This window comes from Pleurodeles waltl, chromosome 5, assembly GCF_031143425.1.
Source record: "Pleurodeles waltl isolate 20211129_DDA chromosome 5, aPleWal1.hap1.20221129, whole genome shotgun sequence".
In the NCBI taxonomy this organism is placed as follows: domain Eukaryota; kingdom Metazoa; phylum Chordata; class Amphibia; order Caudata; family Salamandridae; genus Pleurodeles; species Pleurodeles waltl.
Window position 1 is genome coordinate 70,331,462 of NC_090444.1, and position 18,024 is coordinate 70,349,485.

Genomic DNA, 18,024 nt, shown 5'->3' on the forward strand with positions numbered 1-18,024 from the left:
GGAATGGCATATGCTTGTTATCAAACTCAAAGTCGACCACCCAGGAGCAGCTAGATCTCTGCTAAATTTCCAGGGACAACTTAGTGTGTTAATCACAAAGAATACCACAGTCCACGGAATACCAAAAAATGCAATGAGAAGGCCTGGGCCAGCACTCCGCACTCTCTGCTTTGATTTGAGATTTCTAAAGTCCTTCACATCCCCTTCAAACGTCTTGTCGGGATATATATATATATCAGGCTCTCTTTGAGGTGATGGACTGAAAAGAGTTATTGGTATGCGAGACTCAAGTCTGTGCTTTTATCTCCGACAGCTCTGCAGGCATACACATAAGTGGCAGTCATCTGTGGGACCAGTAGAGACAGAATGGAAGCAAGTAGATTTACAACTGGGAAATTCTGCAGTATCTTCTGGAGGAGGGCTTTGAAAAGGTAACTAAAAAGCCAATCATTTTCACCCTAGAAATCCACAGACCGGCCTGCGGGAGCACGGAGGAGGTCAAATAGCAAAACTATAGCACCCAGGCCTGCAGGGTTCACCGGCAATGTGGATTCCATAATAGAGGGGGGATTCAACAATACCGGTCCTACAAGTGAATGAGTATTCCAGGTGGGGCAGAACTGAAGCAAGGGGTGACTGAGTACTTCGAGAGGAGTCTCACACATAAGCCCTTGGTGGGAATCCAGTTCATATGAATCAACCCCTTCAAGCACCTAGCCTGGAGACCCCTAACACCCTAGTGTTCCTCACCCACTAGCCATATGGCAACCTATCTTAAGCAAGGTACAGACCCATTCAAGGTAAAATACACTGACAATTAATAAGAAGTTGGTGTTTTGGTACTGGCCAGCTGAGTCTCTACCCAACCAGAGCTGGAAGGATGATGCACCTAGTGGTTGTATAGGAGGATGGGGTCTGTGGTTTGCATGCACCCGGTTTAATTTAAAAAAAAAAAACTCTTGCTGTATTTGTTGTTTCTGTGTCATGGCACAGTAAGCAGTACATTTACTTACTAATGAATAAATGAAATGTGGAGAGGGGAGAGAGGCTTGACTTGGGGGAGGGGTGTGCAAGTTCGTGCTCATCTGTAAATATGGTGATTGGTACGATGTCACGCTGCAAATAAATGGAACATGAAAATACAGAAATCAATGCAAGAGAGCCTGGCTATCGGGTGCATCATGTTTCTAATCAGGTGAACCGTGCTTAGTTTATCAGGTGTTGTGTTAGTTTATTAACTAAAATCCCATCACCAACTGCTTTGCAACAAGCTATTGAATCAAATGTGCACACAAAAAGACTGAGAATTCTCAGCAGTGATGACTCTAGTTTGACCCCTATCCTTTGGGAGGTTTACATGCTGCCCTGTTAAAGTCACATGAAGAAGATCCACAAAGCAGTGCTATGGGTGGGTTAAGAGAAGCAACACTATCATAGCGTCAAAAAATGGACGTGGACTAATGTTTCCAATTATAAATGCGGAGACACAAAACAGGTTAAGAACTGGTATGATTAACAAGGGACAGAAGGCCATCTGAAGACAACGTCTCAATAAAGACAGACTTCAGAGAATACAAGGGACGAACAAACATCACTAAAGTTTGTCCAAGGCTATTTGCTAAAGGAGTTTCTCAATAGGCAATTCAAGCCCCAAAGCAGCCTCTAGTATGAGCACAGAGTAAATAAAAGTGATGTCCTCACCCCAGAGTCCTATAAGATATTGTAGGAAAAGGGCTCCCTGTTGCAGTTACCCCCCACTTTTTGCCTGATATTGATGCTGACTTGACTGAGAAGTGTGCTGGGACCCTGCTAACCAGGCCCCAGCACCAGTGATCTTTCACCTAAAATGTACCATTGTTTCCACAATTGGCACACCCCTGGAACACAGATAAGTCCCTTGTAAATTGTACCAGTGGTACCAAGGGCCCTGTGACCAGGGAAGGTCCCTAAGGGCTGCAAGCAAGTGTTGTGCCACCTTTAGGGGCCCCTCACGTAACACATGCACACTGCCATTGCAGATTGTGTTTGTTGGTGGGGAGAAAAAGGCAAAGTAGACATGGCATCCCTCTCAGGGTGCCATGCACACAAAATACTGCCTGTGGCATAGGAAAGTCACCCGTCTAGCAGGGCTTACAGCCCTAAGGCAGGGTGCACTATACCACAGGTGAGGGCATACCTGCATGAGCAATATGCCCCTACAGTGTCTAAGTCTATTCTTAGACATTGTAAGTACAGTGTGGCCATATTAAGTATATGGTCTGGGAGTTTGTCAAAAACGAACTCCACAGTTCCATAATGGCTACACTGAATACTGGGAAGTTTGATATCAAACTTCTCAGAATAATAAACCCACACTGATGCCAGAGTTGGATTTATTACAAAATGCACACAGAGGGCATCTTAGAAGATGCTCCCTGTAATTTACACAATCCTTCAGTGCAGGACTGACTGGTCAGTGCCAGCCTGCCACTGAGATGAGTTTCTGCCCCCCTAGGGTGAGAGCCTTTGTGCTCTTCGAGGACAGAAACAAAGCCTGCACTGGGTGGAGGTGCTTCTCACCTACCCCTGCAGGAACTGTAACACCTGGTGGTGAGCCTCAAAGGTTCATGCCTTTTGTTACAGCACCCCAGGGCAGCCCAGCTAGTGGAGATGCCCGACCCTCTGGACAGAGCCCCCACTTCTGGCAGCAAGTCCGCAGGAGATAATGAGAAAAACAAGGAAGAGTCACCCACCAGTCAGGACAGCCCCTAAGGTGCCCTAAGCTGAGGTGACCCTTGCCTTTAGAAATCCTCCATCTTGGTTTTGGAGGATTCCCCCAATAGGATTAGGGATGTGCCTCCCTCCCTTCAGGGGCTACTGCCCTCCTGACCTAAACACACCCCTAAATTCAGTATTTAGGGGCACCCCAGAACCCAGGAAATCAGATTGCTGCAACCTGAAACAAGAAGGACTGCTGACCTGAAAGCCCTGCAGTGACGACAGACAACTGCTTTGGCCCCAGCCCTACCGGCCGGTCTCCTGACTCGAAGAAAACTGCAACAGCGACGCATTCCGACAGGGACCAGTGACCTATGAAGCCTCAGAGGACTGCCCTGAACCAAAGGACCAAGAAACTCATGTGAGCAGCGGCTTTGCTCAACAACAAACAACTTTTGCAACTTTCTTGCAACATCTAAAGACTTCACTCTTCCCGCTGGAAGCGTGAGACTTCACCCTCTGCACCAGACGCCCCTGTCTCGAGCTCCAGAGAACCAACACCACAGGGAGTGAGTGAGTAGCCCGAGACGACCCCCCTGGACCCTCACAGCAATGCATGCAGAGATAATCCAGAGGCTCCCCCTGATCGCGACTGCCTGTAACAAGGCACCCGATGCCTGGACCAAGAACTGCATCCGCAACCCCCAGGACCAGAGGGAACCAAACCTCAGTGGAGTGACCCTCAGGTGACCCTCTGCCTAGCCCAGTCGGTGGCTGGCCCGAGAAGCCCCCCCTGTGCCCTGCCTGCACCGCTAGAGAGACCCCCAGGTCCTTCCTTTGAAAACTATACAAAACCAGACGCCTGCTTTGCACACTGCACCGGCCACCCCTGTGCTGCTGAGGGTGTGTTTTGTGTGCCTACACAAACAAACACCAGTCACTTGTTCACAATCTGAGATTCTGAAAGTCCCTGAAGCTTGTATTTCATAAGAGTTTCCATACATTTTTTACATTTATTTTAATAACGTACTTGTGTTCTTTAATCACCATAAAGAAATTATTTAAAAAAGTTTCAGAAGTGATTTGCTCTTTTATTTACTCTAAGTTTATATTTCAAAGTTGAAAATACTGTCTTTCTTTGATTTTTTCCATTTTTTTTTTATTGTCCTCAACATAAAAAATTCGTAATGTTGGTAAAATACTAGCCAGAGTGCAGCCCGCGATGCCACGTTCCCTTCTCAAGATAGATTTGTGAGTGAGGAGGCCTCACTGGATGCAGAGCATAAGCCTAAATACCAGCGCTGTAATTCACTTGAAATACAAATCTAGCTCTTTTCATACTCTTTCTATACCCTGTTGCCATGCACAAATCATTTTCTGGATTGTGAAGCAGCTCTTCTGCATGCATCATTTACACAGTGCTTCGTAGCCCTGACAAGGGCACATAGGGCTCAGATTGTTGACACACGCACCAACTCCCTGGTGCCGACCACAACCACTGGCCGACACCAGGGAGGGGTTTTAAAAATCCTTGGTGCTTCGCAGCACTGAAAAGGTCACGCAGGGCTCAGATTGTCTCTAGGTTCCTCTGGGGCCTCCAGGTGTTTGGCTATGATGTTTTTCTGACCCTATTTAGTGTGGAAGCGGATGTCAATAATTTGAACTCATTAACCCTATCAGTGCGTGTGTCGGCCAATGGCCAACACACGCACACCCGCCCTGGTGCAGGCCACAGTCACTGGCCGACACCAGGGAGGGGTTTTAAAAATCCTACGGTGCTCCACAGCCTTGACATGGTCATGCAGGGCTCAGATTGTCTCTAGGGGCCTTCAGGTGTTTGACAATGTTTTCTGACCCTATTCAGTGTGGAAGCAGCTGTCAATTTGAACTCCTTAATATACTCCCTTAGAACCCAGGTAGCAAAACAGAAAATAAGTTGTTAAATCCGAAATTGTGCTAATGTTTCAATTAAAGATATCCATATGTTGATGCAACCAGAGCCCAAATACCATATCCATTATGGAAAGTTATTTATGAGTAAATTTTTACTCAACTTCCTAAAAAGAACTTATCTTAAGTATGTAAAAGTGTAACTGTTGCACGGGATGCACAAGATCCTCACCTCTGTAGCATCCCCCCTTTCCACACGTACCTTAGGCACCTCCATCACAGGAGCAGGCACTTTAGGCTGCTGTGACACCAGTGTAGATGGCCACTTCCTCACATCCTGTCCGAATCCTGGAGGAGCCAACACCTGCGCACAAGTACATGTAGTTAATAGAAGTGGGGATTGATAGGGGTGGGCAGAAGTGTACTTCTATCAGTGTGACTGAGCAACAATCATCAAAATTACACTTTCATCTTGTGAATTGTGCAGGAAAATCCTCGCACAAAAAGAGTGTAAGGGTTCTGAAAAGAAAAAACGCTTAAAAATGAATCAATTATTTTGTTATTTTATTCAAGGCAATTGTTTAAAAAAAAAAAAAAAAAGCACCACGTTTGTGAAGATTTACCTAGAATTTCATTTATAAAAGCTAATCCCTGCAATGCTGTACACTAGAAGTTGGAATTAAACACTCCTTACAGGTGCTTTAACCTCACAGTAAGGATACAGGTAACTGCATGTTCTTTGTTAGGACTGTTAAGTGTTCAGCTTTTGTAGAACAAAAGAGAAGTGGAGCCCATGAACAGCATGCTTCAAGGTGTGAGCACACACTATATGCCATCCAGTACATTCTACCATCACATTCTATGTTCTGCATACATCGGAAGACTGAGGATGAGTGGTTGTGTTGTGAAGGGCATCACTGCATCACGTACAGATCTGCAATGTGCACTCGTCTTCATCATCAACACTGAACCCCAGACTGCCGGTGTTTCATGAGTGACAACATAAGATGCATCTGCTGTCCAACATATAAAGACTTTCAGGTATCTATAGAAGCCATGGCTGCAGTACGTACCTGACCATCGATATAGGCGACTTCTCCACGTAGGATCACCCTTCGTACTGCTCCTTTCACCTTCATGCCCTCGAAGGGTGTCCACTTGGATTTGGTGAACTGCATGTGACTGGGTATGACCCACTCATGCTCCAGGTCGACCTGTTTGAAAACAATAGGCAGAAATTGTCATTCTCCAAACAGGGGCACTTGACATTAATAAGATGCAGCATGTAAAAGGTCAGAGCACTGGACACCAACATTCCACACCCTCTGCTAGAGATGCTGGTTTTATGAAGGACTAGCTGCTGCATTACGGGCTCCTATGAGCTCAGCACTTAGAATTTCAAGAGAAGCTTTATTTTCTATTAATCATTTGGGAATAAAAAAAAAACTTCAAATGAACAGGTATAGGCTCAGTCTTTGGTCTCCAGCTCCACACTCTTTCCCAAGTGACATGAGACTGGCACACTGGGACTAACGATGCACGCCTTAAAGCCAAACCTTGCGAGGGACTTGGTCGCGCTCTGGACATCCTGTCTGAAGATAAAGGTAAGACGCTACAAATGTAAGCAGCAAAAGCTTGCCAGGTGTACAGCAAAAATTATCTGTGAATGGGCGCAGTAACTTCAATTCAACAGAGACGGACAAAGTAAAAAGTAATTTACCTGTCTAAGTTGGTACCAGCTGATGATTAGAAAAATAGCAAGAACAGGATTACAACGTACTTTACATAACCCTTAAAGTATGTATCAGGTTTGACAAGCACACAAGGAAGCAAGCGTACTGTCAAGTGTGAGAATTGATTGTAAGGGGAGACTGGACACACTGGGCAGTCCCTAATTTTCAGACCTCTGCTCATCTATGAAATAAGGCCTGAAAATAATCAAGATGGTGATAAATTAAACTGAACTCAACTGGATCTGTGTCTAATTCAAAGGTTGGAATCCAGGAGACTCACTAAGGAGCCAATCCTCTAAAGCATGTACTTCAAAGTGGAAGACTAAAGTATCCTACATCACAAATCCTCACCTCTATGTAGGTGTTCTCCTGCACTGGCAGCGAGAAGATCTTGCGAGGGTTTTCATACAGTCGTTTGATGATATCATCTATGGTCAGACGCCCTTCAGATACGGCGGTCAGGAGCAGCGGCAGCATGGTCTCTAGTCCGGGATAGCCTGGAGGCGGGTCCTTGCTACTTTTCTCTTCCACAGTATGAGGTGCTAAAATACAGAACAGTCAAGTGTGAGCTATCAGCCCTTACTCCTCCATGGGTACAAGAAAGGCTGAACTCCTAGCCACCAAAGAGAATTAGTGAGCAAGACGACATAGCCCGCAGACACATATACCCGATAAACTTTCCACGGGACGTGAGCAAAGTTTGTACAAACTGTTCTGACATCCCATGGCCCTAAAGCTAATGCTCAAAAAGGAGCATTCCCCAAAGACCACAAGCAGCAACAGATCAAAGCTGCAGCGACTCGTGAAAAACCTCAATATGCGCTACCTTTTCAAATCTGTAGGTCAAATATCTGTCAGAGAAAACGCAAGCACACGGCAACTGCTAATTCAGCAGATAACACTTGCTAAAGCTGAAAAGGCATGTAGTCTACGGTGTCTTGATATAAAAGGTCAACAATCTGGTCCAAGCACTCTTGCAATTTCTGGGAGGAATAGAAGGCAAAATACTCAGTCAAAGTCAGACCCCCTGTTAAGCTGGGGTCACAAAAAGAACAGACAAAAGTTGTGACTATCTTTGGTGATGTGAAGCATGAGGATAAATGCTGAGATTGACTGCGTGTTCACCTAGTTGCTACAATCCTTATGTTCTGCCACTGTGCTCTAACTCTGGGTATCCAGCTGCATCCCAAGGTCTCTGAATCAAAATCCCAACCACCAGCTAAACTCTTCTACCAATCTCTACAACGCTCTTATATGCCCCCTGCCACCAATCTCAGTTTATCATCTGAACTCAGTTTCAAATCACATTCAAATCTACCTTACACATCCCACTATGTTCCCTGTTCTGGAAACGCTAACGAAGAAACCTCTGCAAACCATTTTTTCTCGACTCAATAAAATTCTCGAACTGATCGGTCCAAGAGACAGAACTCAATGCCATCCTCTATGGTGGTGCCATTGTACTGCCCACCTTCAAGAACAAACTCACCATGATCAGTGGCAAAGCAATCAATAGACTCCAGGTTTTCCCACAAGGCCTCCAGGTCTTCGCGGGTGCCCAGCATAGGGCGCACTTGCCCACGTGCTGTGCCTATGAGGCCCAGATCATCCTGGCACAGGAAGAGGTGGTGGGGGGCCACCTCACAGGTGACCTGAATGCCCTTCTGCTTGGCAGCTTTAATAATCAGGATCTGAAAGGCAAGGGCAAAATAATAAAATACGAGAAGGAACTCTCAACTTCGCAACAAACACCAGCAGCTTCAAGTGAATGAAACACTTTTCAAGTAATCCAATAATTTACCACTATAAATGAGACATTGCAATCTCTGACTAAACTGTGACCTGTGCTTAGATACAGGTGGGTGCGCCATTTTATTGATATTGACATGCCACAAGTCACTAGAAACAAATGGAGATCATTTCAACATTGGCCTACTGGTAAGTGCAGTTCCCAAAGTTGTACCATCTTATTATTCTATCGTAACACACCACATCATGAAAGGACAGCTGTCTTTATTTTTCAGCTACAAAAATCCTTTTGCTTATGACACAACTTCTCCATATAGACATTATCCTCACTCTCACCAGAACCTGTTTATGCTCAACCTCCAGGCACTAAAGTCAACACATCACCATCCCCTTCTTTTTGCTTTAGTCATAACATAACTTGGTGGCATCTCAAGCAGCCTCAACCAAATCACTGCATCTTAAAGCACCAGGCAATTGGATGCCTTGTTTGAACTGTGAGGCTACAGAGAAAAAAGTCCCTTGCAGATATAAATTGGAAAGCAAGTGGTGAAAGGGGAAGCAGCTGAATGAGATTGGTACAGGGTTGATGAGGTGAGTTGGACCTTCAACTGGGAAAACAGTCAGTGTGGCTCAAGAACAGAATTAAAGAAAGGTTGAGGTTTCAGTCACCTACCACACCAGCCACATTCAGTACCCAGCCACAGTAATCTGGGTGATATATGGACTGGGTGAATGGCAGACAGCACCTGCCAGAAAGACTGGTATCATTACTGTAGACCCAGATGATGGAAACGCAAAGAAAAATGCCATTGCAAATGAAAGGAAAGGGGGTCTGGATGGTCTGAGTGGAATGCCACATTTTCACAGCCTCATACAGAATCTTAACATCCTGAGGGCACCTTCTGTTAGCACAATTCTCTTACCCAGTCAAGTTAACTAACAGTTTAAATAAGAGGTAACAGAGTTTTAACTTGGGGCAAAAATGCAGATGCAAACCGAGGTGAAACATGCATCCTTTCATCAGACATAAAATGAGTACTGGCATATGTCTGTGCAGCACGTCTACTTAAAAAGAAATTAAAAAACAAGTTAGTCAATAGCTTTAAACTAAGATAAGCTAGGTTTTGTTTGACCTCAGTGATTAGCAGTGTGTGTACGCTTAAAAGTCTGATCCAATCTACAATTTTTATTAAAGGGAATTGTAGACCCCTGAAACTCCAAGTGCGTGCACTGACAGGATGTCAAATGATGCACATCTAAACTTCTGTATGTACAAGTTCTGCAAGCACTTCATGTTCAGACATCACTTAACATCACGCACGGTAATAGATTTGCTCTCGGTTCCTCACCTCTTCCTTTTTAGCCACATGGCAGATGTGAACCGAGCGCTGGTACAGCTGAGCCACCATCAGAATAGCAGCAACAGTCTGCTTCTCTGCATGCGCCACGATGGGAAGATGCTTCGGCCACTTTTCGAAATGCTACATTGGAAAGGAAGGAGGTCAGCTACACAAGACAGAAATCACAAGCCCTCCCGACTTCTACAGTCAACGGTTCCTCACACAAGAGCGATAGCAGTAGACAGGTTACAGCACAAATATCCCAGGTTAATAGCCAAAACAGAAAATGGGCAATAAATCTGGCTACTTTAACCACATACTTGACTGGCATTAGGTACAGTTGGTGGATCCTACACCGGTGAGTTATGAGCAAAAATGTTTTGTAAAAGGAATGCCCGCAAAGTATTATAGGGCGAGTTTCCGAGTGCAGCAAATACTGTAGCATCTTGACTGTAATGCTCAGAACAGCCCGTAGAGGGCACCACTATAAAAATGACATATGTAAGAAACATGGTCATGTAACCTATAGTCAGCCCCTAGAAAGCATACCCACATGAAAAAAGAATGGCAGAAAGTAATGCAGTGCAACCATATATGTAACCCCTAGAGGGCATAGTGCCTTACATATTTTCAGACCTAGCAAGCCTACTGCACTATTACAAGCAAGGCCCTTAAAACACAAACTACTCCCAGGTGTAAAACTAAAGTTCCAGCTGAGAGAGCTCAAAAAGACATTGAATGGTGGAAGAGGTTACTATTTTGGGGTCACTCCTCAACCTAGTGTGGGGACCCAGATATGACCTAGACAGAGTGTGTCGTGCTAAATGGTTTAGTGGTGGTCCCATTGTTGTAGGACCACCACAGGCTGAGTTATGGGCAAAAATCATTTGAAAAAAAGAGATGCCCCGCAAAGCATTATGGGGCAAGTTTTCAGAGGGCAGTGAATATTGTAGTTTCTGCTCTTCTGCTGTGCTGGAAGAGCCGCTTTGAGGATTTCTGTGTTTCTTAATGTTTTAAATACTCCAGTTTGTATGTTTTCCAACTGCTAAACTTGTTAAGTGGTATTCATGTAAAGCGCTCCTCATATTGAGGTCGTGCTATAGGAAACTTCACGTAGTCATGTAAAGCGCTCCTCCGATCGAGTTTGCGCTAAATGAACCTTTTAAAAAAAAAATTTTATTAAATAAATGAAAAAGTACCCCCCTCCAGCTTGCAGCCTTTGGGCGGGGACACCGAAAGAATCAGCGGCATGCCCAAAAAATACAAGGAAGAAACAACATACGGCCAAGCAGCGCGAAGCTGCAAGGTAAAATAAAAAAAAGGAGTGTGCCACACTTAGGTATATGGCGGATCGTGCAATAATCCATGTAATGGGTCAGTCTCCAAGCTGGAAACAAGGCAGTCTCAATGCTGGACAAACGTAAAGCATTTACCTACCAAATCAGGGAAATTTTGAAAGGCAGGCCAAGGAACGAATTAAAGTAATGGGCGTGGTGCGAGCCCACAGATGCAGATTACATGTCAAGACAGCACTTGCGCGCTGCCTGGGCTTGACCTAAAACATAACACTTTTCTTTATATAATTTAGGCAGCAAGTTCCGCACAATCTGATTTATTTATTTTACACATTTGAAAAATCAACAGTGCCATTTCTGAAGCAGTAATGTTATCCTATGGAGGAAAGGCATATACTGCATACAGGTACTTTCCAGTGACTTGCAGGACCTATGTTCTGGACTTAAGGCACAGGGAGGGTCCAAGGCAGCATCAACAGGTCACCTTGGGAAGCACTGGGACGTACGGGTGCTGAGGTGCTTTTCAGCGTCAGGTGCCCTTATGTTATCCTATGGGAAAAGGAGCCTATACTTCATTTGGGCATTTAGCAACAACTTACAGGACTGTTCGGCAAGATGCTGCAGGTAGTGACTAGATGACGTGTCCAGGTGAACCAACAAGTGGCCTCAAGTCTCACGATCCTCAGGGACGTTGGGACACCTTTGGTCCTCTTCTTCTCAGGCCAGGGCGGCTGGGTGCAGTGGTGTCCTGAGGCGTAGGGTTTCGGTCACCAGGAGCTTTCGCAGTAGAAGGGGCCTGCATAAAGAGGCTGCTTCGTGAAGTCCACTGTTGGCAAACCCAAGGTGGGATCCAGCTCTGGAGAGACTGGGGACCACACTGGCACCGTTGGCCCACTTCAACTCTGGCTAGGAGGCACAGGTGCAATGGTTCTGTCCCATGTCTGGTTTTGGCATTCCGGATTCGTCATGAGTCTTTGGTGCCTGCAGGAAAGTAGCTCTGCTACTCCACGGGAGATCTTGGTTACTTCTCGAAGTGCTAGCAGTTCTCCTAGACTTTTGAAGGCAGAACATCGGCAGGGCGAGCCTTTGGTACAATTATCAAGGACAGCAGGCAGGCCAGCAGGGTTGAGCAGAGGTTAGTTGCTGCTCCTCAGTTCTTGCTTTTCACAGCTCTTCAGGTCCTTCTACTGTAGTCTAGCAATTCTGAAGTCCTGGTATCAGGGGTTCCTCTGAATATTCAATTTAGGGGCATCAAGGGTAGTAGCCAATGGGCTACTTACCTTTGGGGTCACTACAACCCCTAGATGCCCAATTCCTCAGCAGCCATCACCCCGTCCCAGAATTCCTAATTCCACTACACACAAGATGGTGGAATTCCTAATTTCGTGTTCACTTCAGGCTGGTCACCTTATAGGTGTGTCCAGCCTGGCAGTGCAACATGCCTCCTCCTTAGCTAATTTTCCACCTGTCTTGGTGTCAAATGGGCCTCAGAGCAGGGTGTTGCCTCTCCCAGGTCTGGGGAAAGCTGGGGTTGGCATACCAAAGGCAGCAGGGACTTTGAAATCCCTAGCCTTTGGTATGCACATTTCTTAGTCATCCTGATGGCGGAGGTCATAGCCCCTCCTACCAGAGCAGACATCATTTCTGACCTCAAAGAGCAGAAGCTCTCACCACTAGGGGCACAGAAACTAGTCTGTGGTGGCAGACTGGTCGAAACCAGTCAGCCAGCACGTAGAGGACTAGTAGGTTTCAGGGGGAACCTCTAAGTTGCCCTCTAGGTGCAAGTCATAATAAATCCAATACTTACATCAGTATTGATGTATTAAAATGAGATCTTTGATACCATACCCCACTATTTTCCTTGCAGCCATTACACAGCTGGGTAACTTGTGCTGACCAGTGTCCAGTATCTGCTTTAAGATGGCTTCCTGGTCACTTGCGATGGCTAGGAATAGAACAAGACTTCACAGGACCATATCTGCTCATGCAGATATGTCCTCACATGTATTACAATGCACCCTACCTTAGGGCTCATAAGGCCTGCTGTAGGGGTGAATAATATAATACATGCAGTGACTTTGGCAGGGCACACAAAATGAGTGCTATGGCGTGTTTTTACACAGGGCTAGCACCCTGACATGCAGTCTGCAATTGAAGGCTGTGTGCAATTTGTGTGCAGGCCCCTTAGGGTGGTATAAATTACGTTGCAGCCCTCTTTAGTACCAATTACATAAGTACCAGGGGTACCATTTACTAGGGACTTAGAGGTGCTAAGGTCCTGTACCAATTGTGGAATAGTTAGACTTTTTAAGGAAAGAGCACTGGCACTGAGTTTTTTTTTAGCTTCAATACACTGTCAAAGTCGAAAACCAGCATCTAGTAATTGTAAAAGAGGGCTAAAAGTGGGGTGCATCTGAAAAAAAGCCCAGTTTCCTACACGGGCTAGATCCCAAAGGGAAGTCCTATAGGCTATGTGTAGGAAGTTGGCTCTGTATGTGCTATTTCAAAGTAAGGAATAGCATGCACAGAGTCCAAGGGTTCCCCTTAGAGGTAAAATAGTGGTAAAAATAGATAATACTAATGCTCTATTTTGTGGTAGTGTGGTCGAGCAGTAGGCTTATCCAAGGAGTAGTGTTAAGCATTTGTTGTACATACACATAGACAATAAATGAGGTACACACACTCAGAGACAAATCCAGCCAATAGGTTTTTGTATAGAAAATGAAAATGTCACTTACCCAGTGTACATCTGTTCGTGGCATCAGTCGCTGAGATTCACATGGTATGCATGAGCTCGCCATCTGGTGTTGGGTCGGAGTGTTACAAGTTGTTTTTCTTCGAGGAAGTGTTTTCGAGTCACGGGACCGAGTGACTCCACCTTCTGTGCTCATTGCGCATGGGCGTCGACTCCATCTTCGATTGTTTTCCCCGCAGAGGGTGAGGTAGGAGTTGTACTATAGTAATAGTGCCCGCGCAATGAAAAATGTAAGTATGTACCTATTAAAGGATTAAGTAATATATATACAAATGTACAAATTGAAGGTAACTTCTGAACTGCTACAGGCTTCCGGGGAGGTGGGTGGGTCCATGTGAATCTCAGCGACTGATGCCACGAACAGATGTACACTGGGTAAGTGACATTTTCAGTTCGATGGCATCTGTCGCTGTAGATACACATGGTATGCATAGACTAGTAAGCAGTTAGTTCCCCATAAGCGGTGGTTTAGCCTGTAGGAGTAGAAGTTGTCTGAAATAGAGTTCTTAATACAGCTTGACCTACTGTAGCTTGTTGTGCGGATAGCACATCTATACAGTAGTGTTTGGTGAATGTGTGAGGCGTAGACCAAGTGGCTGCCTTACATATTTCTTGTATTGGGATGTTTCCTAAAAAGGCCATTGAAGCACCTTTTTTCCTTGTTGAATGTGCCCTGGGAGTAATGGGCAGTTGTCTTTTTGCTTTAAGGTAGCAGATTTGGATGCATTTAACTATCCATCTGGCTATACCTTGTTTTGATATTGGGTTACCTGCATGAGGTTTTTGGAATGCAATAAATAGCTGTTTAGTTTTTCTGATGTTCTTCGTTCTGTCAATGTAGTACATTAATGCTCTTTTGACATCTAATGTATGTAGTGCTCTTTCAGCCACAGAATCTGGCTGTGGGAAGAATACTGGTAATTCTACCGTTTGATTTAGATGGAATGGAGAAATAACTTTTGGTAAAAATTTTGGATTAGGTCGTAGGACGACCTTATTTTTATGTATTTGTATAAAAGGCTCTTGTGTTGTGAACGCTTGAATTTCACTTACTCTTCTTAGAGATGTAATGGCGATGAGAAAGGCAACTTTCCAGGTGAGGAATTGTATTCCGCAAGAGTGCATGGGTTCGAAGGGTGGGCCCATGAGTCTTGTTAGAACCACGTTTAGGTTCCATGAAGGAACAGGTGGTGTTCTTGGTGGTATAATTCTTTTAAGCCCTTCTATGAATGCTTTGATAACGGGTATCCTATACAAGGAAGTCGAATATGTAGTTTGCAGGTATGCAGATATTGCTGCAAGGTGTATTTTAATAGAAGAGAAGGCTAGCTTTGCTTTTTGTAAATGGAGCAAGTAATTTACTATATGTTTTGGAGTTGCCTCTAGTGGTTGTATCTGATTATGATGGCAGTACCAAACAAATCTTTTCCACTTACTTGCGTAGCAGTGTCTAGTGGATGGCCTTCTGGCCTGCTTTATGACTTCCATACACTCTTGGCTAAGTTGTAAGTGTCCGAATTCTAGGATTTCAGGAGCCAGATTGCTAGATTCAGCGATGCTGGGTCCGGGTGTCTGATCTGTTGGTTGTGTTGCGTTAACAGATCTGGTTTGTTGGGCAGTTTGATGTGTGGTACTACAGACAGATCTAGCAGTGTTGTGTACCAGGGTTGTCTTGCCCACGTTGGTGCTATTAAAATGAGTTTGAGTTTGTTTTGACTCAATTTGTTTACTAGGTAAGGAAGGAGAGGGAGAGGAGGAAAAGCGTAAGCAAATATTCCTGACCAGTTCATCCATAGGGCATTGCCTTGGGATTGCTTGTGTGGGTATCTGGACGCGAAGTTTTGGCATTTTGCGTTCTCTTTTGTTGCAAATAAGTCTATTTGTGGTGTTCCCCAGAGTGTGAAGTAGGTGTTCAGAATTTGTGGGTGGATTTCCCATTCGTGAACTTGCTGGTGATCTCGAGAGAGATTGTCCGCCAGCTGATTCTGGATCCCCGGAATAAACTGTGCTATTAGACCAATTTGATGGTGGATAGCCCACTTCCATATTTTTTGAGCTAACAAGCTTAACTGCGTTGAATGTGTTCCTCCTTGTTTGTTTAGATAATACATCGTTGTCATGTTGTCTGTTTTGACAAGGATGTATTTGTGGGTTATGATTGGTTGGAAAGCTTTTAGTGCTTGAAAAACTGCTAATAATTCTAGATGATTTATATGCAGTTTTGTTTGATGTATGTTCCATTGTCCTCTTATGTTGTGTTGATTGAGATGTGCTCCCCACCCTGTCATGGAAGCATCTGTTGTTATTACGTACTGTGGCACTGGGTCTTGGAAAGGCCGCCCTATGTTTAAATTTATACTGTTCCACCATAGAAGCGATAGGTAAGTTTGGCGGTCTAGCAACACCAGATCTAGAAGGTGACCCTGTGCTTGAGACCACTGTGAGGCTAGGCACTGTTGTAAGGGCCTCATGTGCAGTCTTGCGTTTGGGACAATGGCTATGCATGAGGACATCATGCCTAGGAGCTGTAGTATTGTTCTTGCTTGTATTGTTTGGTTTGGAGACATGTGTTGAATGACCCTGTTGAAATTGTGGATCCTTTGTGGAGTTGGCGTTGCTACTCCTTTTGTTGTGTCTATTATGGCTCCTAGATATTGCTGTACTTTGCTTGGCAGAATGTTTGATTTTGCAAAGTTGACGGTGAACCCTAAATTGTAGAGGGTTTGTATGACTTGATTTGTGTGGTTTGAGCATTGTGTGAGCGAACTGGTTTTGATTAGCCAGTCGTCTAGATACGGGAACACATGTATTTGCTGCCTTCTGATGTGTGCAGCGACTACTGCTAGGCACTTTGTGAATACTCTTGGAGCGGTTGTTAAACCAAAAGGCAATACTTTGAATTGGTAATGTATTCCTTTGAATACAAACCTTAGATATTTCCTGTGTGATTGATGGATTGGTATATGGAAATAAGCGTCCTTGAGGTCTAGGGTTGTCATGTAGTCGTGTTTTCTGAGCAATGGTAACACTTCTTGTAGTGTGACCATGTGAAAGTGGTCTGATTTGATGAATGTGTTTACTACCCTGAGGTCTAGAATTGGTCTCAGTGTTTCGTCCTTTTTTGGTATCAAGAAGTACAGTGAATAAACTCCTGTGTTTATTTGTGTGCTTGGTACTAATTCTATTGCATTTTTTTGCAGTAGTGCTTGAACTTCTATCTCTAGAAGTTGTGAATGGTATTTTGATAAATTTTGTGATTTTGGTGGTATGTCTGGAGGGAATTGCATGAATTCTATGCAATAACCATGTTGGATAATTGCTAGGACCCATGTATCTGTAGTTATTTTGTCCCATGCTTCGTAATATTGATGTATCCTCCCCCCCACTGGTGTTGTGTGGGAGGGGTGAGTGACGTGTGAGTCACTGCTTGTTGGTAGTGTTTTTGGGGCTTTGAAATCTTCCTCTATTCCTAGGAAATTGCCCCCCTCTATACTGGCCCCGAAAACCTCCCCTGTACTGTCCCTGGTAGGTGGGCGGTGCGGACTGTGAGGTGCTAGCTTGTGTGGCCTGACCCCGAAACCCTCCTCTAAAAGGTGGTTTGCGGAAGGTGTTATAAGATCCTCTGCTCTGCGGGGAGTAGAGTGCGCCCATGGCCTTGGCAGTGTCAGTGTCCTTCTTGAGCTTTTCTATAGCTGTGTCGACCTCCGGACCGAACAGAAGTTTCTCATTTACTGGCATGTTAAGCACTGCCTGCTGAATTTCTGGCTTGAATCCAGACGTTCTGAGCCATGCGTGCCTACGGATGGTAACCGACGTATTAATGGTTCTTGCGGCCGTGTCTGCTGCATCCATGGAGGAGCGTATTTGATTGTTGGAAATGTTTTGACCCTCCTCAACAACCTGTTTTGCTCTTTTTTGCAGATCTTTTGGGAGATGTTCAATGAGATGCTGCATCTCATCCCAGTGGGCTCTGTCGTATCGCGCTAGCAGCGCTTGTGAATTTGCGATGCGCCACTGGTTTGCTGCTTGGACAGCGACCCTCTTCCCGGCTGCATCGAACTTCCTACTTTCTTTATCTGGGGGAGGTGCGTCCCCAGAAGTGTGTGAGTTTGCCCGTTTTCTGGCAGCCCCTACCACCACAGAGTCTGGTGGCAGCTGAGAGGTGATGAAGACAGGGTCCGTAGGAGGCGCCTTATACTTTTTGTCCACCCTAGGCGTCACTGCCCTACTTTTAACTGGCTCCTTGAAAATGTCTTTTGCATGGCGTAGCATGCCTGGGAGCATCGGCAGGCTTTGGTAGGAGCTGTGGGTTGAGGAGAGGGTGTTAAATAAAAAATCATCCTCTACTTGTTCCGAGTGTAGTTCCACATTATGGAATAGAGCTGCTCTAGCCACCACTTGTGAGTAGGCTGTGCTGTCTTCCGGTGGTGATGGCCTAGTCGGGTATGTGTCTGGGCTGTTATCAGACACTGGTGCGTCGTACAAGTCCCACGCATCCTGATCTTGGTCGTCGTGGCTCATGGCGGTGTGAGCTGGCGAATGTGACGGGGTGTAAGTTGGCGAAG

At 45.2% G+C, this 18,024-nt stretch overlaps 1 protein-coding gene across 5 annotated transcripts in view; it reads right to left on the bottom strand.

Annotated features, from left to right (window-relative positions):
• CAD (carbamoyl-phosphate synthetase 2, aspartate transcarbamylase, and dihydroorotase) overlaps positions 1-18,024 on the bottom strand; it is a 617,432-nt gene that overhangs the window by 308,536 nt on the left and 290,872 nt on the right. For all 5 annotated transcript variants that reach the window (XM_069233593.1, XM_069233597.1, XM_069233596.1 and 2 more), the window contains exons 30-34: positions 9,419-9,550; positions 7,810-8,011; positions 6,672-6,862; positions 5,661-5,801; positions 4,850-4,951 (exon numbers count right to left, since the gene is read on the bottom strand). In XM_069233593.1, the coding sequence (XP_069089694.1) occupies positions 4,850-4,951; positions 5,661-5,801; positions 6,672-6,862; positions 7,810-8,011; positions 9,419-9,550 (768 nt within the window). The remainder of the gene's footprint in view (positions 1-4,849; positions 4,952-5,660; positions 5,802-6,671; positions 6,863-7,809; positions 8,012-9,418; positions 9,551-18,024) is intronic.